Source organism: Calonectris borealis, chromosome 19, assembly GCF_964195595.1.
Source record: "Calonectris borealis chromosome 19, bCalBor7.hap1.2, whole genome shotgun sequence".
Classification (NCBI taxonomy): domain Eukaryota; kingdom Metazoa; phylum Chordata; class Aves; order Procellariiformes; family Procellariidae; genus Calonectris; species Calonectris borealis.
The window spans coordinates 3661742-3689630 of NC_134330.1; the positions used below are offsets into that span (position 1 = coordinate 3661742).

At 34.6% G+C, this 27889-nt stretch overlaps 1 protein-coding gene across 7 annotated transcripts in view; it reads right to left on the reverse strand.

Annotated features, from left to right (window-relative positions):
* Positions 1–462: 462 nt before the first annotated feature.
* The window catches only part of BRIP1 (BRCA1 interacting DNA helicase 1), a 68592-nt gene continuing 41165 nt past the window's right edge, over positions 463–27889 (reverse strand). For 4 of the 7 annotated variants that reach the window (XM_075168438.1, XM_075168437.1, XM_075168435.1 and 1 more), the window contains 9 exons: positions 26507–26666; positions 25634–25755; positions 12023–12135; positions 9603–9685; positions 7649–7975; positions 6058–6897; positions 3519–3592; positions 3056–3134; positions 464–967 (listed from right to left, as the gene is read on the reverse strand). In XM_075168438.1, coding sequence (XP_075024539.1) covers positions 732–967; positions 3056–3134; positions 3519–3592; positions 6058–6897; positions 7649–7975; positions 9603–9685; positions 12023–12135; positions 25634–25755; positions 26507–26666 — 2034 coding nt within the window. In that variant the 3' untranslated portion in view covers positions 464–731. Of the gene's footprint in view, positions 968–2974; positions 3135–3518; positions 3593–3621; positions 6898–7648; positions 7976–9602; positions 9686–12022; positions 12136–25633; positions 25756–26506; positions 26667–27889 lie in introns of those variants that run through there. The other 3 variants (XM_075168436.1, XM_075168439.1, XM_075168440.1) reach the window with 3 other exon arrangements.

The following is a 27889-nucleotide window of genomic DNA, read 5'->3' on the forward strand; positions in this document are numbered from 1 at the left end:
TTCATATCCAGTAAAGAATTGCTGGATATCAGACTTCCTTCAAAGTTACAGAAACTTAAGTAGAAGCAATGGAAAGTGTGGAAATTAAAGAACAACGGAGACTCAACCACCGTACTGTGGCAATAAACAAAATATTGTTAAACAAAATATCTCTTGAACAAAGACGTAATGAAGCAAGATACTAAGAGATGAAGATCACAAAAAAATGAGGTCAGAATTATTGACCAATAGGTAGGCAAAAATCAATACCAAAACCTTACTGACTCAAAAAAGAAAACAGTGTTTGCAGCAGCTACACTCAGCCAACTGCTAACAGAGAAGAAAACAGGTAGAAGGCATGATTTGTAACATGGTATTCAATGTCCCTTACAAGGAAGAAATTTCCTAATAAGGAAACAATTACAACAAAGCTTTAGCACAGCTTTGAACATTTTGTATAACAATTTAACGAAAGACAGGTTATAGTCTTTTGAAAGCTCACATGTTTCTCTTGGCTTAAAAATGCTTTCCATTAAAAATATCTGCAAAACCTGTAGAGTGCTATTTTGGAGAGTAAGAAATAGTGGGGCAAGAGACTCATACTGGTCCTCTCCATAGGAGATTTCACAGATAGATCAAGAGATAAAAACATGTTACCAAAACCAAAAGTATCTGCAGAAAATGAAAGAACTGTGTTGTATTTAATTTAAAGCTAAAGGACTTGACAAATGTTAGGTGGTATTTATCAGTGATCAGTAAGATTTACCTTCACTTTTCACTGGCATCTGATAAACCTTCAAAGTTTCTTTAAGATGACTAAGACTTGCAGCATCTGAGATGATCAACATCATATTATCATCTTCTGAAATGGCATCTAGTTCACACACACAATTATTAATGGATTCTTTACTGCTTATATTAGTGTTTCTGAAGAGTTTCCAGATTATTTTCAGTTCAATATTACTGTAGCAAGCTTTTCTCGAAATTCCTATAATTTAAAAAGTGGGGTGTAAGACTTATATATACATGGTTTTGAATACAGTACTGTTCAAACATACTGCAAACTTTCCACATTTACAAGATGCTAATTTAGGCCCTGATCCAATACCCACTGAAGTCAGTGAAAAGACTTCTATTGATGTAAATGGACCTTGGAAGAAGGCCTTATTTAAATTTTTTAACGTGTCCCAAATTTACTTTTCAACAGATAATTTTCCCCTTGTTATCACTCCCAAATTGACTAGTGAGTTTGAATCCACTTTGAATAAAGTCATTTATTTTTCATTTTCTTCAAACTGTGGCAGATTTTTTAACTTTCATCAATCAGCTGACATCTAAGATTCAGTTTAAACAGCATAAAACTTCTTGCTGACAACAGACACCTTGGTAACTGTAGGCATTTAAGTACCTCAGTGGTTCAGAATGCTTTCATTTAATACATAGTGATTCCATTTCACAGATTCTATACCAAATTGCAAAGATAGGATGATGCTGATAAATTAATATTAAGGAAATGAATGAAAGTCTACTGATGAGATTATACAAATCTTAAAGGAGATACATTACGGTTGCTCTGGGAAAACAGAGGCAAGAAGTGGCCTCCATCACCTGGGCCTCCCTTTCTTTACCCGAAAGGCAACATGGACTTTGCTAGCTGGCATATGACTTTAATAGGTCCAGAAGCAATAGAGATATCTCCCACTCCCTCTCAGGCTCAGCTGTGGTTTGCGAAAGAGGAGACTTGTCCTTTCTTGATTTCATCTGATCCAGATAACGTCTGGTCGTTCAGCTACATCACACAATGGAGTCATGAGCTGCCAGCACACAGTTCCTGCCTACTAAGCCTGGCCTCCCTCACTTCTATGGCTGAAGAGGATGACTTTGAGAGGGTTGGGGTTTTTTTGCTAGTGTCACTTCTTTGATACCAGTTCCATGCTTGCTTCATCACTTAGTGAGCTTTTGGGGCAGTGGAAGGGACCTTAGAGAAGGGGAGGGGATGTTTAAGGGTCCCATAACATAGGGGTTGCCGTAAACAAGGCTCAGCACAAGAAACAAGTCTCTGCTCAGTGTCTAATGCACACCTCTCCATCTCAACCCCCATATCACTTCTAACACCTCCTAAAAATGTAGCAATCTGGCTTGCTTTCAGGGTCCTGAGACATACTCACAAGGCACACAAAAGCATGTCTTCTTACCTTCAGATTTGTAAAAGCTGGGACCAGTTAAATCCTCACTTAATTCTCTTGGAGGACTATGTTTTATACATTGTTTAAGTACATTAAGCATCTATATCTAATTGTTTCTGCATGTAACTGATGAAAACACTTTGTAATTAGGTCACTTCCACACATGGCCCAGTAGCCTGAAGATACAGTGCATTTTTAAGAAGTAGCATTACCAGTTTTTAGACTTTCCTAAATTAAAGTGCCTCACAAAGATGTAGAGACTATTTCCAAGAACATCTAATCCACATTTCGTACAATGGGTCAATCGAGGATTAAAAGCATACTAAATTAATACAAGGTAGGTTACATATTGAAGAATAACAGTGTGATTATACATTTTTTCAGTAAAATTTTGGACAGTTTCATTCAAATATGTATTAGATTCACAGAGTTACTGTGCCAAGATACTACCAAACTTCTCACAGCAACTGGTAGCAAATTAACACCTAATCCTTAGAAGGAACATACCCCAGTGAATGGGCCACTATGTTACAAAGAATTTCTTTCAGCCTCCCTTAATGTCAGGACCAGTTGCCTCCAGTTAACTCTTAAATACCAGTTAGATTCCCATTGTACTTCAAGGCAGGTCAGTGTATTAGGACCACCGAATCACGCAACAGAAATATGTCAGAAAGAGATTACATTAACAGTAACTCTCCCCCCCAAAAGATTTTCTGCAGGTCTCCAGCGCATTGCTAACAACTCATTTATCTAGTTACCATATCCAGTGGAGAAATTAACCAATTATTCTAAAATATCCCTTCAGTATCCAAAACTGCAAAAGTAAAAAGATGGATTAGAAATCCTATCATTCCCAACCTGAATCAAATGACCAGTTACATAGATCTTACCCTCTGCTTTTGGCAGTATTTCAGCTCCACAGACAATACAATAAAGTCCTTTCTTGCAAGGCTGGTGGCGTGTTTCCTTCTAACAAGACAATATATAAATTCATGTAAATACTAGTTTGCATATAGTAACTATGCAACTAAGCAGATTGAAACATTTAAATATAAACACAAAGAAATATATCAAAACTGCTTCAGAAAAATATACTACTTGAAATACTCAGAGAAATCTATTTGAATCAGTTTATCATTAGCTAATAATTAAGATATGCATCATGCTAAAAATGCTTAACCTAACTTAAAGAGAAATACAGATCTAGAGCAAACCATACAGACCATGAATAAACTATTTCATCTGTACTATTTCCCTTAAAAGATTATATAATAAATCGTTCTTATTTCCCTTGCACCTTAACATTCAACAGTAGCCACTGAAAATAGGTACTTTATTCTATTTACATGGTACCTTTCTTTCACAGGTGTAGGCACTTTGCCTAACTGTAGCTTTTCTTCGTCTGCATTGTCTCTGAACTTTCAATCCTTTAATAAATTCAAGATTTTATGATTATTTTAGACAGAAGAGATCATACCTAGCTATTATATCAAAGTATGAGAGGAGTTTTCAATAATTTAGCTTTTATAGATTTGGGAAGTCCAAACAAATAATTCTAGGAAAGTTGGTACATTGACTTCACTTCCCTTCTGTTTGCAGGCTGGGCAGCAGGGTATTTAATTTAATACTGGGAATCACCATAAATATATTAACTACAGAAATAAAGAATATTCTTATCACTAACATATTAAATAACATAGTTAGATAAAAAGACAAATTAAGATTGAATTTACACAGCTTTTATACCAAAAGAAACTGTCCATTCCTTACCCCCCAAAAACCAGCAGTCATACAAAGCGTTATTATCCATCAGTTGTCCCAAGCAACACAGCTATGGTCAGGATTTGAGTTTAGTGAATTTGTGAATAGAGACTTTTCAAGAAAGTCTAGTATCTAGTAGGCCAAATGCTGATATTTCAATACATATTTTAAAAAATAATGGTTCAGGATTTTATATAAAATGCAGACATTGTAAATTAATGCAAAATATTTGACATGAAGAAGGCCGTGTCTTAAAGGATTTCTAATCAAAGTAAAATGCAACACAAGATCAAGAAAGGAACAATCTGCTCCACATAAGGAAAGGAAGATGGATTTTCTTTTTTTTAATGTTACGGATTTAAAGACAGACAAATCTTCTGAAAGACAAATAAGGGATAGTGGTCTATAAGATGAGCAGACAAGCCACAAAGCTTAAGTGATTTCAATTACCTATTTAGATATATATATATAAACATAAAAAGTGTTTGGTACAGAAGACTTGTTTGAAGAAAACCAAGCTATTAGAGACTCATGAGGATCAAATTGATCAACTCTTGGGAGTGTAGCAGCAAAGCCACTTGCCACAGGCTGCTTCAGCATTTACTGTGGGATATGGGACAGTTCTAGTCCAGAAGCCACTTACGAACAGAACCATGCCTACCCTACTAAGTGCTAATATTCAATCAATTACTTAAATCTAAACTAAGTATTTTTATCTTTAGATGTGTCATATGTTTAAATTGCTGTCAATATTAGAGCTTGCTTCTGCCCTATCAACTAGTTCAAAACCATTAGCATCCAATGATTAAGGGAATACCAGGAAACCTAAACCAAGAAAACATGATCCTTACGTGGCATCAATATAACAAAAAGTTTAACCAAATGCCTTACACTAAGTACTGCAAGATAATGCTTGTTAAAGAAATTCAACAGTATTCTTGCCATTCTTGCAAACAGAGTATCTAATTTCATAAAGATGCGTTTATTGTGTAAAGAAAGGATACAATTTAAATCCTATTGATATGAACACATTCACAGCTCTGTAGAGGCGGACATCAGAATGTGAACTTCGATAGAAAATAAACAGATAACAATTTCATCTCTGCTCTCAGTCAAAATATATAAAAACCTATGAGCCAATCTTAAGATTGTAAAAATCCTGCATCTTCATATTAATATATGATGGAAATGAACAATCTTTTCTTGAAAAATCAGGCATAGTATGTTTAATTACAGCAAAATCCTGGCTGTTTTGATTGCAATAAATTAAAGAAATGTTTAAAATGCTTCAAAAAAAGTAGACTGAGGAAGATTTAAAGACCTTTATGTACAAATTTACATTGTTATATATTGCATAGAAAATGTGTTTGTAGGGCATACAAGTGAGTACATGTTTTGATATGAATACATACAGAATCTGACCAAAAGAAATTAGATCCTCTCACAACAGAAAATTTTAAAGAAACCTCAACTTTTATATAAAACAAATAAAGACCTCTGAAAAAGCCTCTCATCATCATCAAATATCAAACTGTTCAAATACTACTATACTACTACTGCTACACAGCTTTCTTTGACAAAAGCAATTTGAGGGAAACAAAGTACTGAAGAATACACCTAATTCAGTATCTAGGCTCAATCTATCATATTACTTGATCTGCAAAGATGCTGTTCTACATATTTAATTTAAAAAAAAAAAAAAGCCCAACAAATGCAGAAAACCATAAGTTGATTATATGGGTATTTTGCTTTCTGAGAAAAACCCAACTGTTTGATTGTATTTAATGGCAGATTAATTAAATCTGCAATAAACAAACCTCCTCGGCCTATAATTACAAGTAAAATGCTACTTGGGCTTCTATTTAGAATTTCCACACATGATGTCCTTTTGCCACACAGTTAGGATGAAGAATCTTAATTATATCTATAGGAAACTGCATGTTGCATAACTTTCACAGTGAAAACCAAAAAAGTATAATGAAAAATCGGGTGCGATAGTAGCATATATAAAATGACAACTGGAAAGCCATCACTGCTCTATAGTGAGGCTATGTTGTAAAGGCTGCTCACTACGTTTCCTAAAGAAGCTGTCACTATGTGCTAGTATTGTTCAATAGAAAAGATGACACACCTTTATTTCGTGATCTGGAAAGACTGATTTTCTGTTTTTTGGTGTCCATCTCTTGAGATGCTATCTGCTCTGCTTCTATTTCACTAGTCATCTCTACGTTATGAACTGCACTATTCTCACTCCCCTCATTTTGCATTATTCCATGTAAACTTGTGCTTCTGCCATCATCATCATCAATCATTTTTTTAGTCACACTTAGTGTTTCTGAGGTGTTGATTGAAAAAAGATCATCAGTGACTGTGGAGTTTCGACATTCAATCCGATTCTCATCTGTGTTACAGGTTGGAACCAGTGGTCCGATTTTCTGTTCCTCTGATTCTATATCATCATAGAGTTCTGGTGTGAAGTAGATACTCTCATCCTCATCTTCAGCTTCTGCAGATACATTTAACATTGAAAGTTCAGATTTCCCTCCGGCTGAAGGAAACTCACTGCAGGGCTCAACTTGAGGCTGTAGCTTATCAGGATGCTCTTCAGCAACTGGAGCCTCAGTATTTTTAACTGAGAAATTAGTTGATTCCAAACACGGTTCTGGTACACTTGGTTTATGTTCTGAAATAAATGATGACTGGCATTGATTTACACTATCAATAAGTTCACTAGCTCTATTCACATTCTTTTGTTTGCTACTAGCTGTGGACATGCAGTTCTTGGCTATAGGCAAAGGTGTTGAAGTCAGTGGTTTAAAGCAGCAATGTTCTTTCATAATATCAGCATTAGACCAACCATTCCTTTCTTCTCTCTCTATTTTAGTTGCTGGCATTTTGGATGTGGAGTCCATATGGTTTTTTCTGTGTGTTACATGGTGAGAATGAGACTCTACATCAACTTTCTGGCCACCTGTGAAAAATCACAAAACATTAATTAATTGTATATGTCTTCCCCCCGCTGATTTACAGCATGTTTAGCACATCAAAATTACCACTGTTTTATTAGGTTTACAGTTCTTTTATAATACTCATTAAGATCCAATACAAACAAAAGCCCAGATGTTACAACTATCTTTGCACATGAATTGTCTTAATTTAATTAATAGATTAACTGGCATATGTAAAGTTAGAGTAAAGTATGACTGGATTTTAAATTTGTAATTTTTTATTATTGTGCTCTTATGTTACTTACATCTTTCTTGCCTGAAATGAAGTCATAAGCTTTCCTAAAATTTAAGAATGGATATATATTTACTTGTAAAGCTGGTACCGGAAGAGATTACATGAAAGGTGTCTCACAGCAATGTCTAAACAACAGATGTAGCTTGAACCAAGGCACTCATCTTGAAATAATGCTAATCTTTATGTGTTTCAAATGTATTTTAAATTATCTTCGTAGTTTTCAATGGAAAAGAAATTTAAGTGAAAACATTTTTGATTGTACTATAAACTTATCAAACATTATCAATTGTTTTAAGACAACCAGATGGAATGACAATTAATTTCAGTCTGTTGAGCACAGCTCATACACATTTGTGAGTAATTACCATTTTGCACCATAGCACTTCTGTAATTTTAAAAACTCTTTCTTTCTTCCAAGAAAGATGCAACTTCACATTTAAAATTGTTAATTAAGTTTTTTCCACAGGAAATGAACATACTTTGTTTCATTGTTGCCATGATGTTACTTGGCTGATTTGATGCTGTAGGATTAACTGAGCTGATGGTTGTAGTAGAATTAATTTCTGAAACCAAATTTTGCTCCTCACTTTTAGCAGGAACATCTGGTGACAGATGAATAGCTGCCCCCTGTTGAGAGGCTTGTGACAGGTCTTTCGAATTTGAAGGTACATGGAGAAATTCACTGCTGCACTCCGATGAACAATCAATGCTTTTCTGGTTTCTTAGAGCAAATGCATGCAAGGATTCAAGTGCACTACCAAAATTTTCATGGTGCTGGATTTGTTGACGAATCCATTTAGATAATCCTAAGGGGGGGGGGGAAAGTGTTACTACAAAACTACATAAGCTATACCAAGTATTCCATATCAGTAAATAGTACCCCGATATTGCAAATAGTTCTACGTATGTATAGACAGATTCATAAAGATTTCAAGAAGTTGCTCATGAAAGTAAGATAATGCATGTCTTCCTTTCCAGGTCTGGGAACTTGATTTAATCAATGGTAGTATTTTAATGAGTAATACTAACAATATTATTCTTTTTTATTAGAAGACCTTTACCTTTTTCACTAATACAGTTCAAACTGCTGTGTTGCAAAAACGTCATTATACTTCTTTTATGCCTGGGTGTTCATTTTGCTTGTTATCATGAATTATTAAAAAGCAACTTAAATAGAATCGACTATTTATACATAGAATACAGCTATTTCTTATCATACTGACAGGATCTGACAAAAATTAGAACATAATGAAGCTTTTACAACTTTATTTCAGATTAAGTAACAGTAACTCAGATATTCAGAATCACAACTGCCCAATAGCTAAAATAGAATACAATATGCTCTTACACAGCCATCATTTTTAAAATTCTCAAATACCAGATGTCTTCAGCATAATAGCTGCTTAGATGAAACTAACTTTCTCGATTTTTAAAAAGTGTTTTTCAACCCATTTAAATATTCTTTTAATATCAGTTAAAAAAAAAGAGAACTTGATCCTTCTGTGAAGTTTTATTTTTTAGAAAAAGTACTAATCTTACCAAGTCTTGAACGTATAGATTATTTGTATTACTATATGAATTACTTCTGTTCACTGAGATAATTTAAATGTATTTTTAGTACAAACAGACATGTTAGAAAAGCGATTTGACTTGTACTACAGGAGCTGAGCTCCACCTGCTGACTAGACTGCAACATTATCTGTTTATATCATCTTTTTGCCCATCTCTTCTAAACAGGGCAGGAACAAAGATACATAATGCATTCCTAAGCAATTTTTTTTTAATATAAAATTTTATTTATTTATTAGGGTAGTGTGCATGACCTGTTTTATTTTATCTGCGTTTATTTCTAGCCAGTATAAAATTACAAACAGAAAATACTTTTTGCGTATTGAGCATTTGGTGGTTCCAAATGGCACAACCTTTACCCATTCTTACCTAAAAAGCCACAATGTTAAATTCAGACTGCTAACCCTAATCATTAAAGCTCCCTATAGGCAGAAAGCATACATCCTCTAGAGACTTACCCAAAGTTCAAATAAAAAAATCTAGTAACTAGTTTTAATACATACATATATATATATACACATACACACATATACATACATTATCTATATTTAATATGCAAAGATTAAGAGTCCTTAAGTTTTTATAGGTCCCATTTTAAGAAAGAATTCTCAATTTCTGCACACTGAAATTTCTGTATCATTATCTGTATATCCAAAAGGGGAAAGAAATTAAATTGACTGAACATTGGCATCAACGTGTTTAGCAATACACCAGGGTACAGTTTAGAGTTTTCAGTTTCAACTGCACGATTTGAGTTGAATGAATGTATTTCATTATGACTTTTCCTACTCACCTGTATTCGTATAACCGTATTTCTGCAATTTTGATATTAGGAACTTTCCCGGAAAGATTTTTACAGCTTACCAGTTATGTACTTATTAGGGTTATTCCGGAAGCGGTCATCAACTAAAATAAGAGCACCCCAGTCATTCCTATGTCTTATACACCTATAAGTGAGCAACAAAAAAGAATGTATATATAATTAGAGTGCATATAGTAAAAAACTTGTGGGGATCAGACAACAGGGATTGCAATGAGTCAGCTAGAATATGCAAAAATATATAGGAAGTGCTTTCCTACTGTCTTGCACCAAAAACTGTTCTGGATGTCATGGAAGCTTAATTTTCTTTCAGTTCTTGAATCTACTGTATGAAAACAGGTAAATAAAAAAAACCCACACAAATATTCAGCAGCTAATCAGTGGGTGTTTTCCACTGTTAACTGGGTAGCATAAATACTGAAAGGAGAACATGTAAAACTGTAAAAGAAAAGAAGGAACTGCAAGCAGGTTTTTAAATAACTATGCACTTTTTTGTTTCTAAGCCGCATGTTATTCCTAACTCTCTTTAGTAACAAAATGAAAAATGCTACAGATCAAAACTGTGAGTAATACCGTTGAGCTCGTAATTCAGTTGTTAGAGGCCTACAGAAATAATCCAATAGTCACTTTACATGCGTTGATATTATTTTTAACATTATTTGGATTTCTATGCTGCCTGCCAGAAAAAAATTATTAAAGAACAGTGATAACATAAATGAAATATGGAAAAGAATCTGTCAGTAATAGTTTAGGATTACTATCCCCATTGTATAAGAAGAGGATAACTTTTGAAGATGTTTACAAATGTACATAAAACCACAAGTGTATGAGAGTCAGGGCTTAAAATGTGAGCGACAAGGCTGGCTCTCCAAAGAAGTATTACTTATTTATATTTGAAGCCTCTCCATGTTAAGAAAAGCTACCAAAACATCTTTAAGAAACAGATTTCTTCCAGCTTCTCATTTTTTCATTGCTTTAATAAATGTTCTTTTAACTCATAGTTTAAATGAATTATGCCCACTGGAGACATATCCCACACTTCCAGAAAAAGTAGCACTGCAAGGAATTCATAGCATGATTGTCACCTGGCCATACACATCGTCTGTTATATTCCGAAAGGCTGCTATTTCATTTCATGGACTTGTGTTACTTCACATAGTGTAACAGCACTAAATTAAGAGAAAAGTGCCAGGGTGAAGACTGTCATGCTTCTGCTCACTTCTGTCCCTGCAGGCACCTTTGCACTAAGAAGCTTGCCTATCTACTATGTAACTTAGTATCAGCTTAGTAGACTGTTCTGGTTTTATAAAAATAGTCATCATACGCTGTCATCTTTCACCAAATCTCAGTTCAGTAAGAGCTTAGTCTAATGGTGTTATACACAATTTATACATTTATGTCAGAATGGAAGTCTATTTTCTCCATTTAAGTTTAGCCTAGCATAATGTCATTCAAATGGTAAGTTATACAATAAGCAATTTTCACTGAAACTAGATTTAAGTTAAAACTTATTTCACAGTGACAAAACTTCAAGTTCATTTCTTACTATTAGCACTCCACATCTTTCTTAGATTTTTCTTAACAAATTTAACTAACGTTCTTACTCTCCAAACAGGAATCTAAGAAATCAGAACTGTAACAAGAGTTCACAATGAGATTTTACTAATGTAGACTATTTTCTCTCAATTTGCTTTCAAAACGTTAACTTAGGTCATCACATTTGTATTTGGTCTAATTAAAATAACAGCTGATGTTTCTCTTCTTATCCATAAATCTGTGTCTGTACCTCTACATACCTATGACAGATGTATGACATCTATGATAGATATGGATGACAGATAGCTATATCTATCTACGTATATGATAAATTTTGTTGGAGAAGGATGAATTAATTCTATCGTGTTAATAAAATTTGGGGGGAATTTTTTCATTTGAGAAAGTAAGCTATACCACTTCTTCTACACCCGGAAAGAGATCAGTGAGCATGATAATTGAATTGACCTTTTGCAAAGGTCTGAGAAAAACCCCCACTATTTTTCCCTTTCAAAAATACTTGTAGGCTAAACATCAAACAACTGTTTTGAGCCCACCAAGAGTGTGAACTATTAGTACATTTGAAAAGACCTAAGAATTTTCATTTGATTTATAAGCTCAAGAACTATTTGTCTCTGCAAATGCTTTCCTTTCTGTGTATCTGGACTACAAGCAATAAAACCTGCAACCAAACTAAAGTGGATTCTGAATGTAAAACAAAAACTCTGAATTATAACAATGCTCAAATGCACAACAGACTGAAAACCAGACAGTTGCCAGTACAGAACAGCTGAAGACCTGATTTCTGCAGTATGAGTTTTTTGGCCTGATCTATCCCCTTTGTGCTAACAGTGAGGAATTAATCCCTAAAGATGTCACAAAAAAAGTACTACAAATATGTATATTTTTAATCATGTTCAGTTTATCTCACCTTCCCAGGGCTTGGTTCAGAGCCCTGTAAGCTTGAATTTCATACCACTGACTCCCTGGTAAAAGGCCTCTTGTATTTTTGTGCTGGTCATTGTACTTCCTCTTTAATTCAACCTAAGAAAGAAATCGTAAAATATTGGTTTCAATAATGATGTTGAAAAGGAAATATTCTAAAAGGGGAAAACAAGCAAACATTGATTAAATAAGTGAATATGTAGAGTGTGCTTCAATGTTTCAACTTTGTGTTTTGCATACTAACCAATTATGGCTTTTACCCGTCTAAAGTTATTCTTAACATGTGATCTATTCCAACAGTTTATATGTAATAACCAACCACCACACACTTCTCCAAATCTCTGTGCTAGCAAGAGAAGGATAAGCTGTTCACACAGGCAAAAAACCCAGATACAAGTAAATGGACTAAACTAGACCACAGTTTTATTTGCTCATCTGGAAGTAAATGATACAATGGAGATCTTTATCCTTTCCTTTATCACAAATGCTGACTCCTAATCTACTGCTGGGACCGGACCGTACTTTTCTCAAGTGAGGGTTAAGCAAATATAACCTCTTCTGCTACAGAGGCTAAGAAAGTACTTTAGAGACAGAGTGGCCTTGCCAAAGTACCAGAAGTCAGCAACACCAACTCTAATTCCTAGCTTGGCACCAACTTCTGCGGTTTGAAAACAAACGTTTCACTGACTAAACGCGAAGCAAAGGCGGCAGCTAAGGTTTGCAGGCCCATGGGCTCGCATAAGACAGAAAAGAGCACGCTCCTCTTTTTTAAAAAATGCTCTCTCCTAGCTCCTCTGCTTCAAAAGCAGATGTGGTATCAATGGCAAAAGAAACCCCCTGCCTCCCCTTTCTAATCATATCGATAACTACATATACAATGCCTGATCTGAATTTGAACAAGAATTTTATTTGGACATTATACACAGTTCCAACATACATCAAAAGAATTTATTATTATTGGGAGGGAGGGACTGAATTGTATTTTTTTTTAAATAAACAAACATAAAACTACACCAAAAAAGGCCTTTCCATTGCTCTTTTGTACACTATTAACCTTTCTAAACTGACAAGTGAAAGGACACGCTTCAGGAGAGAAAACAGCAGACTTCTAACCTCTTCTGACAGGTAACTTTCCAGTTGAATTTGAGTAAGAAATTTTATTTTATGTACTTATGCCCTTTCAATTGCCTGTCAAATTTACAAGTTCCATCTTTACAGCCAGAAAGTAAATTCAGTTTGATTTCACAGATTTAATATTTGTTCCAGTCGCTCAGCATTTATTGACTGGTATGTGAGGCTTCCTCTGTAATTTTCAGAACAGAAGATGATTTCTTTTGAAGATTTTATGAACATTAAGACCATTCCTTAAAAAAGAATTTAAGCGTATCTGTCCATTTCTACAAATGGAAATATTACCTGGAGAAACAAAAGGGTACTCCTCACCATTTGAAATGAGATATGACGTCGGAAAATTTCACTGAAGTCTTTAAAACATAACCAATCACAATGTACTCCTGTACACACTTTGCATTTGTCTTCTAGTCCTGGTAAGTTTTCCAAAAATTTCCTCTTTTGAAGAATTTCTGTTATCAGTAAGATTTTGGCCAATTGTAACAAATGTAGCTTTACCACAGTTTCTTACTTTGCGAGCAGACTGTTCGAAACAGTATTAGAATAACTAGTCATGTGTCTTACACAGATAAAAATTATGACATTTCTAATTATGTGCATAAAACCACTGAAGTAACAGGAGAACGCAAAACCAGTCAGATCATCTGCATTGTATTGCATTACCCTGTGAATAAAATGTATTAGAAGAATGTAAAAGTAATGTATGTTAGCATTATGCAAATGTATACTGCTTGTACTGCACATCAACAATGCCATTTCATTTCTCAAATTATATAAAAATCCATTCTCTCTTGGTCTAAACGTGTACTGTATCTTTAAAACCTATCTTTTCTATCTTAATTAAAAAAGGGTTAACAGAAAATAAACATTCTGTTTTCTCACTTAAATGATCATGTCTCAGCATGAGATGACAACTTACATTGCTGAGAGTTCAGTTTTCATTATAAGTCTAGTAAAGGTAAAAGGCCAGGGCGTGTCATTTTAATGCAATCGGAATCTATTTCATTGTATAACTCTTACATTATCAAGCATCAAATCAACGCCCAATTCAAAATGACATGTTACATATGTGAAAAAGCCAGTCTCTCCTGCTAGCAAATATCCTAAATGTGCAGTAAACCACAGGCTAGAAGGGATTAGTTAAAATGTCAAAAGACAGCCTTTTACTTTTACCTGTTCATCCTTAAAAATATACTCTTAGCTATCACGCATGCTTTACAGACAAATAGCTTCAGCAAGCAGCAGCAGAAGGCCCGTGGCAAGCTCTGCCATCTTGTAGCTGTCAGACAGATTAGTCTTTGATCTATCTGGGAGGTCATGGTCACATTCACATTAACTGAAGTCTAACAACATTATACCTGCTAACTGCTCGTTCTTTTAATGCTTAATTAGTTCGACATCTTTCACTATGGAATATTAACTGAGAAATATCAACAAAAAATAAATGCCGTGAACAAATTTTTTTTTATGACTTGGAAAAATATTTTGAGGCAGTTTCGGCTACAATTCAATAGAATTTTCAAGCGTATTTTTCAATCAAAATTAGCAATACAAGTTTTTCTTCAACAACAACAACATCATTAAACAACATTCATTATATTAGATTTTAAACGTTCGATAAACCACAAAAAAAAAGTTACCTGTGGTAACATTGCTTCATATGAAGAAACTTGGATTTATTCAGGATTCAAGTGATATATAAGTACATAAAGTGGATTTATACTGTTATGACCATGGACTATATCAGTTAGCTTATGGCACGAAGCTCAGAAGACTAACTCAAAAACTAGAGCTTGTTTTTGAACCCCCATCTAACCTGCAAATTCAGACACAGAAGCCTGCAGCATGCCTTTTTAGCAAGACGCCAGGCCGAACCAGATTTATTCAAAATTAACAAAAACATGGCTATATTTAACAGCAAGGTATACAAATATCAATCTACTATGAACTATATGTTTCTACAAAAAAAATCAATGGTTAGGCAATAAAATTAAAGTACCATTTTCTCCTTTAAATTGAGTTCTGTCCATTCTGTCAATATAAAGCTTCTCCTTGTTTTGAGTCATAATTACAACTGAGATAAGGAAATGTGAAACAATTTCAGTATATTTTAGATATCTTCAGGTAAAGGTCTGCACAGCATCCTACATGCTAATTTACCCGTTAAGAAGTTTTAAGGAGAAAGCATTTAACCTACAAAGAATAAAAATTACTGTGCTACAAATTAATTATTTTTTTAAAATTTTACTTCAATAAAAACAAGCAGATGGTCCAGCAGACACTCATCCAGAATCATTTTATCTCAGCCAAAGAACAGGACCTTAGACCTAAAGAGCTAATAGCAAAGCCAGCAGGACTGGAGAATGTGCATTTGGGGCAGTTGCCGTTCACAATCAGAATACTGTAAACCTATTTATCAGTGCCAGTACCACTATATGAAGGTTGAATGGGCTAAGCCACAGTATACAATTTTTTATTTTGTGCGATTTAAATCGGCAAAATAAACTGTGTTTGGTTTTACTTTATCTGGCAAAGTTTCGAGAATTTTTTTAGATGCATTACTTTACTTAACCAAATGTAGTGCTGTATTTTGCTTTCTAAAAACAAACAAAAAAAATCATAAGCTGTTACTAATAGTTAACAAGCCAGGCCTGTTCTTTGACAAGACATCACTTCACAAACATCTCTAACTGTCTCCTATTTTCTCTGGTAGATTAAAAATGACCTCCAGTTCGTAACCTGTGGGATTACAAACCAGATTACCCAGGAGTCTAAAGACAAGACAGAAATTCATGAATACAATGGCACTATTGTGAACAGCTAAACTGAGCACTCATCTAAACCTGCATTTCTCTTCACATCAGCACTTAGCAGTGTTGTGACAGCCCAGCTTAAAGAAGGAGACAACTGCTGAAATGAAAAAGGCAAATAAGCTTGGAACTATGTCAATACGCGCACACATGTGTAGGTAGGTACATGTATGCACACACGTGTAAACTCATGCCCTTCACTCCCCAACACTCTCCTCCACCTATCCTCCACGGAAACAAAAATCAGAAAATGGATATGAATGTTTTCTGGCATTCCACTGACTTGTTTCTCTGGTTTTATGAGAGGAAAAATAGTAATGAAAACAAAAACGATTGCTCATATCATCCAAAAAACTTTAAAAGACACATTCATGTTTAACATCATCTAATTCCCCACCTCCTAAAAAACAAACAAGCAAAAAATACCAGGTGGTCGTTCCCTGCTTCCATTCAAAAAAAGACATAAAAATGTTTTTTAAGCAAATCTACCGTCCTAAAAATCTCATGTGCCCAGTTAGAGTCTGTCTTCCACCTGAAATAGCAATAATTAGAATTCTTCAAGAACATACTTGCCATCTACTTTCCTCCTGACGAATGCCAAGTAATCATAAAAGTTTTTAAGTGCAGGAAAGTAAAAGACATGAAAACCCATTTCTTTTCTTTTACATCTGAAAATCCTTAAATAGAAGTAGCATTAAATAGGGCAGCATTTAACTTTTCCCCCCTCACTTCAAAAGCAGTAACAACGTCTGTGAGATTTAAGACTAAATAATGCACGTGTAAAGACCTGGGTGAGTCATAGAATATGCTTCAAACATCCTCACTCCTCGGTAGGCCTACTAAAAGCCGTATCTAAACACAATGTCTCCATTTATTAGCCCACAGGAAAAAGATATTATGGCAGGACGTTATCTTTAAATGCTCAAAGCATTCCAAGTGCAGTGTTAATACAGATAAAACAGTATGAAATACGCAGATGCTTATTACCTATCATTTAGCAAACTAGATTCTGTATATGACAATAATTTAAGGCCATTCTAACCATCTCATATACTAAAGACGGTCACCAGACACAAACATAACGCTCTCTTCTGCTTTTGCACACAACTACTGCATTTCTTTAAAAAACAACAAAACCCTAAAACTGTGAGCACAGCAATACCATACATACTGTGAATAAGACATTATCAGCTAGCGACATGATCAATACTTTGTACTGCTCAATTATCTTCAAGATGCTCTGTCACGCAGCTCCATCCTACAAGAGTCTCTTTAGCAGATGAATCACTGTGAGGCTGAACCCTGCACCTACCACCCTCCAGCGGCTGCCCCTCACAGAGGCGATCAACTCAAATCAATAGTTCATGCATCAAAGCCACATAAGCTTAAAAATAATTCAGGTGACCTTTTCTGCCTGAAAATTTCCATGCGCACTTAAAAATTTGCCTTCCTCGGATAATGCTGAATAAAATAAGGAAATAACATCTCTGCAGATCTAGAGCTCAGACTAGCTATATCTTGCAGATTGTTGCACCCAAACAGCGCACCTGAGAAGATACTGGGCATCCACCAGATTGAAAATGTTTTTTGCCTGAATGAAGATATAATCAAAACCAGGAAAAGTTACTGAAAATGGAAAAAAAACCACAAAGGTGGTAAGAAAGAAACTATATATGGAAAACCACTGCTACTTTGTTTCCCCATAGCCCCAAAACTTAAATATGACTTCAAAAAGCAAAGCCAAACAACCCAACAGCGAACTCCTGTCTATCAGAGTCTACTAACTGACCAATACTATCTTCTGGGGCAGAAAAACAGTACTACCACTTTATGCAAAGCCATATTTCTCTTATTTTGAATTCACAAGGTATTTTATGACTAAATGCTTCCCCAGTATTCTCACTCTTAATCCCAGTGTTAGAAGCTTATGTAATGTTGTAACCGCTGAACACTTTTAGTATTGTCAACTACACCATGTGGCATCTCAGAGATCTGGAAGTTTTACAGTTTGACAAATCTTGTTGCACGTTCACCCCAGGCCCATCTACTCATCTCAGTCTTGTAGGCTTTGAGGGACTGTGAACAAGTGACTTGATTAAAATCTAATGCAACCAAAACTCTCCTCTGAAGAGAAAATTCAATCCATTTCCAGTGAAGCAGAAGTGAAAAAAATCAAACAGCTTCCCTTGAGGTACAACACTGCTGCATACGCTCAGTGCCACTGCATCTAAGGTGAAGTGGTAAGTGTCAGTCATCCTTACAAATCCCCAAGGTGATAGCTTCACTTTTAAAGCTTTCAACATACTTTGACAGTAAAGTAAAAACTTAAAGGTCATCACTACTTGCTAAGGACAAGATAAACACAAGAACATCACTTTGAAATTTTTTATGGATCAGAAAAGTAAACTATTAAATGTAAAGGAAGAGTTTTGATTTGCTGTATTATTTATCCAAAGGCTTAACTTCCGGATATATTCAGGGATGATTTCTGTGATCTGTGCCAACATATTGACATTAGCTTTGCACCAGCAGAAGAGAAATGCCATCCACTAGTCTTACATGTTAAGTTGAACTTAAATGTTACCTTTCTTAGCTACAGGAATGCTGTATTCCATAGGATTATACAGCTACTCCGCCAAATTAAGCCTCTGCCATCGATTTTTTTTTCTTAATTAACACAATTTCTATTGGATGTAAGAAGAGTGTGGATAGCTTTGACTTTTCACAACCATTCTTATTTCTGGAAAAGTGGGAAATGAAAGGCTTTTGAGATATATTACTGCTTCAAACTGATGTAAGAAATCACCACACCACCACATATTTAATGCATTGCTTGGTTTTTTTGTAAGACAGGTAGCTATACCTCCTGACATTTTCCTTTGGGGAGAAGGGGGGGGGAAAAAGCGAAGGAGATCTGCAATATCCAGCCAGTCACCTTGTTATGATGCGATTCTGCACACTGCATTACCCTTTAGTAAGCAATATCACAGCAGATTGCAATAATTCAGAGTGTACTGCTGCAAGACAAGAACAACGCTGGCTGAATAATCTGAAAGCATGCTCTTTTATAAAATTTAGAAGTATATTGTCTAGATAATTGTTATTTAACATCTAGAGGCTTGCTACATAACATTGTACATTTCAATGATGTAAGTATATTTCTTATTTATATCCTTGATTGTTTCAAAAAGCTACTTTGTAATTAAAATACAAAATAAAATTGAATATGAAGTGGGGCATGGAAGAAAGACAAGTGTGTGTGTGTGTGTGTGTGTATACGTATATATACAAACATATACACACATTGCACTTTCACCCTATTCTGTATTTCTTTCTCAGAGAACATTCAATAAATAATATACCATGATGTTTGGCTTTCCTATGGAAGTTCCATAAATGTTTTTCTGCTCCCCACTTTATATTTGTAATTTTTTCCCAGTAATGGAATGAAGAAGAAAGTAAAAGTGGCTCAGGTTTATAAAGCCTGACATATACAAAAAAGAAATTGATCACTTTTTACAAATATTTAAATCATACTGATGTCAGGTCATCTGAAAATGATAGCACATACTGTGTCTCAAGGCTTTTACAATGACTGTCAGATTTGACTGGGAAGTTGTGGCAAAGTTGTTCAGAAACATTCAGCCTGCTTAAAACAATCACATCAATAACAGTCAGTCTTATACCTTTAAAAAAATTCTTAACTTCACAGGGAATTTTCAAATTCCTAAAGATAAACTAAAGATAAACACAACAGTGATCTTCCCATAAAATGTAATTTTCTGTACCAGTTCACCCATATTTTAAAACAATAATTTATTTTGGATAAGTGGAAATATTTTTCAAATGATCCAAAGCTATGATGGAATTCATACAGTGCATGCTATGTTTCTCAACTCGGGTTAAGCATCTAAAATAACAACCATTTTCTTAGAAATTTTTCTTTTCTTAGAATATAATATGCAAGAAATGAATTATTTCAGGAACCATTTATCTAGCACAAGATTCTTTCTCCTTTCAATGAAGAAAAAGCATATAGGCTTAAAAATTGCCACAAGGACTAGAAATTAACTTAAATATTCAGAAAATTGCCATTATTCTGAAATGATACAAATATCTCACTTTGAGTTCTCAAGAAAGGAGAAAGAAACTTCAGCCCGATAGCTGCAAACTCTTTGTATCATTAAGTTACATATAACCCAGAAAATTGAAATTATGTGTTCCATCATATTTCCCAAATTATCTTGCTGGAAACAATAAAGAAAGTATTTGCCATCGTAGTTCATATTCACCCTATAGCAGCTATGGGAAATACTCCTCATTAATGGCAAAATCAGCTACAGTTCTCAAGTAATGTCATTGCACAGAAATCCTAGCCTTATCAAGTTTATTTTCCTTGCACATCTATTGATGTAAAAGGGTTTGACTGCATTTTCCTCTATATTTTGGTAAAGTTCTCTTAGCTGTTACATGATTAAGTACACTCTACTGTACTATGATCAAAAGCATCTGGAAAGGTGGAAGTGAAGAAATGCTCTCTGGGAAGGTTAGCTTAATGCTTGCACTTCAGAGTTGCCCATTATCAACATTTCATAGCGAGTTTCTTTATTTTCAGGTCCCCAAGGTAAGAACAGTAAATTATGACTTGAACTAAACAAGTCACACTTGGCTCCAAAATCAGATTTTCCTACCTCCAGTTTCAGGTCCCAGAGGTGGGCAGAGGAAATCCTGGTCACAGCCAAAGAAGTCATTTTTGGCTCTGAAATAAATTTTCCTGCTTTACTAGAGCCAAACCCTACCATTGAGAGTACCATAGCTTTAAGCAATACTTTAATATTTCTTTTATATATTTAGCTTTAGCAACCTGATTCTTCAACAATATGAAACCATTTTCAATAACACAGAATTAGGATTTTGGCCTCTCTTTCTTAAATCAGTATTGTTTATTATCAAGTACACTTCTAAGCCTTAATCATTTTTTTTCTCCCTAACACTGACAAAGTGTTTTAGACTCTTCTCTTTGTGAAAATGAGTGAACGTAAGATACTATGTGCCTAACATTTTTAAGTGAAACTAAATGATAGTCTTTAAAGATTCTACAGAAAAAAATGTAACTTACAAAAGCATACAGTTACTTAAGGAGACCAAATGCTTGCCATTTAATACCAGGAGTTGTGGCATACATTTAGCACAAACATATGGAGAAAATAAAGTTGGATATTATACATCACACTTGACAATGAGTTTCTTGCCCAAGACTGATGTCTGGATCCAAAATGCTACAATTCAAAATATATAACAGAAGTTAATGAATAGTATGTTAGCATCAGATAACATGTATATGGGATTACACATCTTTTTCTGTCACATTATTTATGTTCTCTAATATTACAGTTCACTGGTATTAGCATCAAGTTACAAATCATAAAATATATTTAGAAAGCAGGTTGATCACAGACAAGTAATATTAGTGGAGATGAGCCAACATCAAACTGCCAACGTAAAATATTGGTCTCCAAAGGTACAATTCTACAAACCCTTATGACTGTGCACAGTCCTAGAAGTATTAAAGGGATTACTCACACAAGTAAAAGCTATGTGCAGGAGTAGGGGGTTATGGAATTGAGTCTTAAGAGGACTTCCGTTAACCCAGAAAGCAGACATGCAAGTGTATTTTTCATGTAGAGGTGGAGCATTTTTTAGTGATTTAAACCAATCCCAGAAGTATATCGTTCATGGATATTCCAAGGGAATTGTTAATCACTTGCATTTCCTATTTTTAAAGGGATGTCATTATTAATCATCTTATCAGTTTCTTCGTTCCGTGTATCTACTAAGCACCTATTGCTATGTAAAAGCAACAGATGTACCTGTGTTCACAGTTTTATGTCTATATAAGTCTAACTTGACTTGTGTCATTGTGTTTTGAATTTTCTTCCGTCTGCTCAAAATTCAAGCTCCTCCCAAAACTTCAAAGCTGGAAGTTTTAAAATTTCCAGGTTTTAATCAATTTTCTGGTTAGTCTACAAAATCTAAAGAAACACCAACCAACTGTATCATAAAAGCAAATATCTTGATTATCCTATAAACTTTAACTGTTTCATTTGGGAACTTAACGTATCCTAAAATCCTACAAAAAAAAGATAGTGTCCTCTAATGCTTAAAAATCTGGATTCTTCTAGGAGAAAAAAATGAATTCCAATAGAAAAAACTGTTAATAATGAGAAACATTTAAAATAGGAAAAGGTATTTGAATAAAATACTGCAATCATATTCTTCCCGATAGTTGTATCATAAATTATTTCCACTGTTTAATGCAAGGAGTATTTGAACAGCAGCTTTCACTTTAAAACTCAACTCTATTCCCACCTCAGTTTCAAAGGATTTAGATCTGATTATAAAAGTATGGTTAGAAGATGAAGTTGCATCATAAGCAGGATGGCACAAGTAACCCCCTGGCAATTGGGCTTGTGACTTTTGGATTCTAACTGCTAATGAAACAGTAATAAAGCCAGCCAAACTCCAACTGTTAGGACAACAGGTCAAGGCTTAACTATAGACAATCAATTGTCTATAATTAATAAAGAATGTCTTTTCATTGCAGGTAATACTAGTAACTATCTGCTACATGAGAGCATGGTTTATAGCATCCCTTCCAAACCCTACAAGTTTCATGCACCTTTTTTTTCCTTATTGACAAAGTAACACTCCTTCAGTTCTATGAAGTTTTACTAACTGAAGACAACTTCAAAGCATTTAGAATAATTATAATAAAGTGTACAGGAATAAAACTTTGCTCTCCTTTCTAAAGTTCTGGTAAGGTCTGTTGGCCTAGGGAGACTAAAGTAACAAACAACAATTTGCATTTGTTAATATGCACAGACTGTTAAAAATAGGATATCACAGTGGTTTTATATAAAGTTAACAAATTTTTAAAAATGTAGCACTTGCTTTTCTGTGCCCTTTTGTATTACATTTGTTTCATTTCATTCTGGGAAGCAATACTATTGGATCAGCTCTCCCAGAAATATACAAAAAGAACAGAGTCAAGTGAAAACTGGTATCATGTCATGTGTTCCCCCTCCCTTTTTCTTTAATTTTACATGCCAATCTTCACTATAAACAGCCAGTTTTCCTCAAAAATATAATTCCAATTCCTTTCCTGAGCTGACATGCTGCTGAAAAAGATGCTTAATCTTCCAAATTTCTTTTGTATCTATGCATACATTTCTACAAAGCCACTGATTAATCTTCTTTAGCGAACAGCGTGACTATCCTTCACGCTATCCTTTTTCACCCAGTTGACAATCTGAGCTCAACAGCTAAAAGAAATGTGCATTAATCCAGAACTCTTTGGGGTATCTGCTAAACCTAAAGCCCTGGACTAAACAAAACATTGTTCTATTTAAAGGGAAGTACCGCTAGCTGGATATCACTTTGAATCTTGAGCAAAAGACACATTTACAATAAAAACGATTCCCCCTAGCATTATTCTAGGAGCATTGCCATGCACCAGACAGATCCTCAAATCTGATGCTAAGAGACTGGTGCATGCCCTTCTCTCATCTAGAATTGATCACTGCAGTGCTTTGTGCATTACCATATCTAAATATACATACTCAAACATTTAGCTGCTTGCAATTTGGCAGCTAGTGTTTCTACCCCTACTTAAAAATTTAGAGGTTTTCTTCAGTCTAATTAAAAAAAATAGTTCAGCACAACACTAAGTTTTTGGAATTCAGTTATCAGTAATGGGATGTACTGCCTGTGATTCTATTACATTACATATTTGGTTGAACTTAAAGTAAAATCAAATGCACTATTTTAATCTTAAGGAACATAATCCATTGTGAACATAATTTACCCTTGACATATTCTTTTCAATTTAATTTTGTGTCATTTAGGACACAAAAATATTGACTTTCTGGAAATCATTTGGAGCAAATTGTAAAAGTTCCAGCCATACTATAGACCAAGTATTTCCAAAATATCATTTCAGTGTATGCTTCTAAAACAAAGCATTTCTAACTCTAGAAAGGGTGCTAAATATTCTTTGAATGTAAATGTTTTTATACTAAAGTACAGTGTATTATGTTTCAGTAAGACAAAAAAATGTTATGGCTGAATCAATGCTTCAAGAAAGTTATGCAAACATTGAAAGAATATTGCACTAGGCAGCCACCACTAATATAACCTTACTAGTCCTTATAGGATGTGGGGTTTTTCCACCAAGGTTGTAATTAGGCACACACTGTAGACAACAAAGAAGTCTTTGGTTGTTCACTTAAGCTCAGAACACATCTCAAACCAAAGCTGAGTCAGTTTGGGCTTTCAAGTGCAAACCTAATGATTTTCTTGTTTTATTTGGCATTACTAATAACCAGAATCCAGCTGTTCCTGGTATTTATTTATTCTGTGATACTTCATTTTGTTTCTTAGCTTCACAAAGTAGTCCCAAAAAGCTCTAAAAGGTACACGTAAGATAAAGCAGTGACGGTGGCTATTATCACTGGGAAGAAGCATGCCAGCAACTGGGTGACTACTTAAGTGCCATGCAAAGACCACTAAAAAATAAGTGGTCTTACAAACTAGTCAATAATAGATGTTCTTTTTCAGTAAGTAGAAAGTCTAGAAAAACATTTTTCCATATTCATTGGCTTTATTTTCCTTTATGAATGCCTGGCTTCATCTATGAAGTGCCATTCTAACGGAACATCATCTATCCATAAGACAAGTCCTGTTGAAGTCAAAAGGAAGGAAGTATTGATGTGGGTAATTACACAGCAGTGCAAGCAACAGGATGCTACTTTGTCTCAAGTTTCTTTAATTGGAGGTAGTTCAGAATACTATCTTTAGAAGGCACTTAGAAATTTTTGCCTAAAGTTAGATGAAATTTTAATTATCAAAAAAGTAACGTCCTCAGTATCCAGGAAGAGGTTATGTTATGTCATAATTTCATACCTCAAAATTTCAAGCTAATAAAGCAGCATTAGCTTGGAGGAGGTTTACAATTCTACTCTCAGTTTAAGTGGGAAGTGTCATACAGACGGTTACACTAAAGAAGGCAATAGGGATTAGAAAGGTGACATATTGCAGTCAATGATCTAGTGTGTGAAATACATTCCTTCATTATATTACTATTTTACACTCTAACTTATCTTTATCTTTCCACCTATTTTCTGAAATAATCTTTTGATCAATCTGAATGCCTTATTTAAAATAGTATTTTCCTAGCATTTATCCTAGACCTTCACAACCAAACGCCCCACCACAGTAAGTCAGGAAGTAACTTCATTTCTATACAAATGGCAAGTTTTGGTATATGAAAACAGGCAAGTGAAGATGGAAACATGTACTCTTGCTTGGCGGAGTATGAAGTTAATGACCATTTTAACAATGCAATAGCCTTCACTAGCAATGTCAGAGAAAAATTTACAATACATTTAGCATGATACACAGTTATTTAAAATGACATAAATGAGCCCACAAGACATTCTACACTGTTCCTCCTCTTACCTGTGTAGAAGGTAACTCAAAGAATTCAAATGGGATTGAGGGGAGTCCAAGGGTAAACATGTAGAAAAAATATTTGTGCATATTTGGTGTTTTAAACACGACATAAAAATAAAGTACAACTCTCTCAATTGATATCCTACCTGAAGGTCTTTCACATTTGGAAATGGAATACCTATGGTTATAACTGCACGGGCATTCTCATCACAGAAATCCAAGCCTTCACTAACTTTTCCTCTGCATACAGCTATAAGGAGTGCTCCACCTTGAACAAGCCAGAGAGGAATATACAAATCATTCCCACTGATAAACTGAATATCAGAAGAAAGCTTCACTAACATCTTTTAAAAAGCTAAACATAATATAGCGTAATGCACTGTGTATCAGTCTGGAAAATGGGAGTGGATATAAAACTACTTTGTTAGAGGGATGAAATTAACTCCATTTTGATCAATAATATTGTGATTTTGAGTATCAACTAGCAAATAATTTTGCACCATATAATACAGTGGTACTTAATTATGCAAGAATGATACGTATCTACTATAAAATTTTAAATCTTAAATTTTGCACTCCAAAAATCATGCTATTTATTTTTTGACATACTATCATTCTTTTTTCTCTATACTAATATTTAAGTATTTTGAGAAGAAAACCTACAGTGGCTGTAATATAAGACGGTAAATCACAGTTATGCAATGTACTATAAGTTTGACTCTTTGAGAAGCCACTCTGTGCCCTGCTGGGCATGTAATTGCACATCCTTACACAACTCACTGCCTTTTGATTATCACTATTAGGATTAAGCATCATCCTGTACTTCCCTATATGCTTATGCAACAATACAAATAGCAGTTAATCTTCTTCATTTATCAAAATAACTTATTAAGCTGAGGTTAATTTAACTGCTTATCTACACCTTATTCTAGTTGTTAAGCATTTTAAGAATCCCCCCCTTTTTTTTTTTTAAACTTGAAGGGTCTGTATCAACTATTTCATACGTCTTAAGAACGTACCTTTTTCTCCTTTACATTTTATTGCATCATAGTATATTTTCAGCAGTTCATCAAAGTCACTCTTTGCCCCTCCTTGAGGCTCTGCAATGACTGTCTTAACCAGCTCCAGGTTTCTCCATAAACCAGTGTGCATCCAGCGATCCTTTAATTTGTCCAACAGCTGAAAACAAACAGAAAAATCCAGAAGAGATGTAATGAAAGGTCAATCACTTGAACTGTTCAAATAAAGCACAGAAAGACACTTATTTTATTATTCATTTTTTGTATTTATGAATACAAGTTTCCCTACCATACATTGTTCCACAGCTATGCAACACTTTGTAAACATGATGGCCACTAATTTTGCTAATTAGAAACAGTGCAGATTTTTGAGTTATCAAAGCAAAACTCTCTAAATCTATGAGAGTGGTCACTAAAGAGCATCTTCTGGTATTCCTCAAAGCAAGAGGAATGTTGTGCAAAGAATAATGGAAATTACCTGATTTTCTGATTATCAAGTAAGAGATCCACAAGTAACACTGGAAGCAAATTCTAAATAAATTCAAAACAAGCCTTTATATCTTAAATTTCCACAATATTTCAATATTTTAAAATTTACATAGATAAGTTGGGGGAGGAGGTATTGATGTAGGATTTATCAACAGCCTCTTCTGCTTCTCGAAGGGCCTGTCAGCTTTGTTATATCTACCAGATTCTGAACTGTGCACATTTTACTCCAAATCAGTACCTGTTCAAATCTTGCAAGCAAATAACCTTGTTCCACATTTAGTATGAATGTAATGAAAATACAAATTGCATTACAAAAAGCAAAGTCTAAAATTACCCCAGAACCTGAAGTCAGATGGGTGGGGGTCATTTTGCAGCTAGCAGTCATCGCATACCCTTTTCTCATCAATTTCTAGACTGAATTTTATCAAGACAGGGAGCAAAAAAAAATCACTCCTTCACCTGACATGTTTGTCCGATGGTGCACAGCACTGCCCTCAAGACAAGAGCAAGGCAACCAACACGTTTTAGAATGAACTGAGTAGATCCGATTCAATGGACAAAAGTACTTTATTTCACTCCTTTTACTGTTCAGTGATCATTAGTGTGTCACTAACTATTGTGCAGTAGCATTACTGAGCTTCATATGTACAGAGATTTTAAATTCATAGATTCTATAATAAGGGTTATGCTCTTAATTTGTCTGTACTTCCCTCAGCTCCACTCACTGAAGACTTTCTCAGCATTTTGCTTCAGGCTATATAAACTGCTCCATCTGGAACCTGCACTTGCCCCAGTTCATTGCTCAAAAAGCCACAGCATCCATTAACTCCAACCCACTTGCCTTTCTGAAGTGCTCCAGCCAAGATCTCAGGATCTTGAATGGTTAGATTGTTA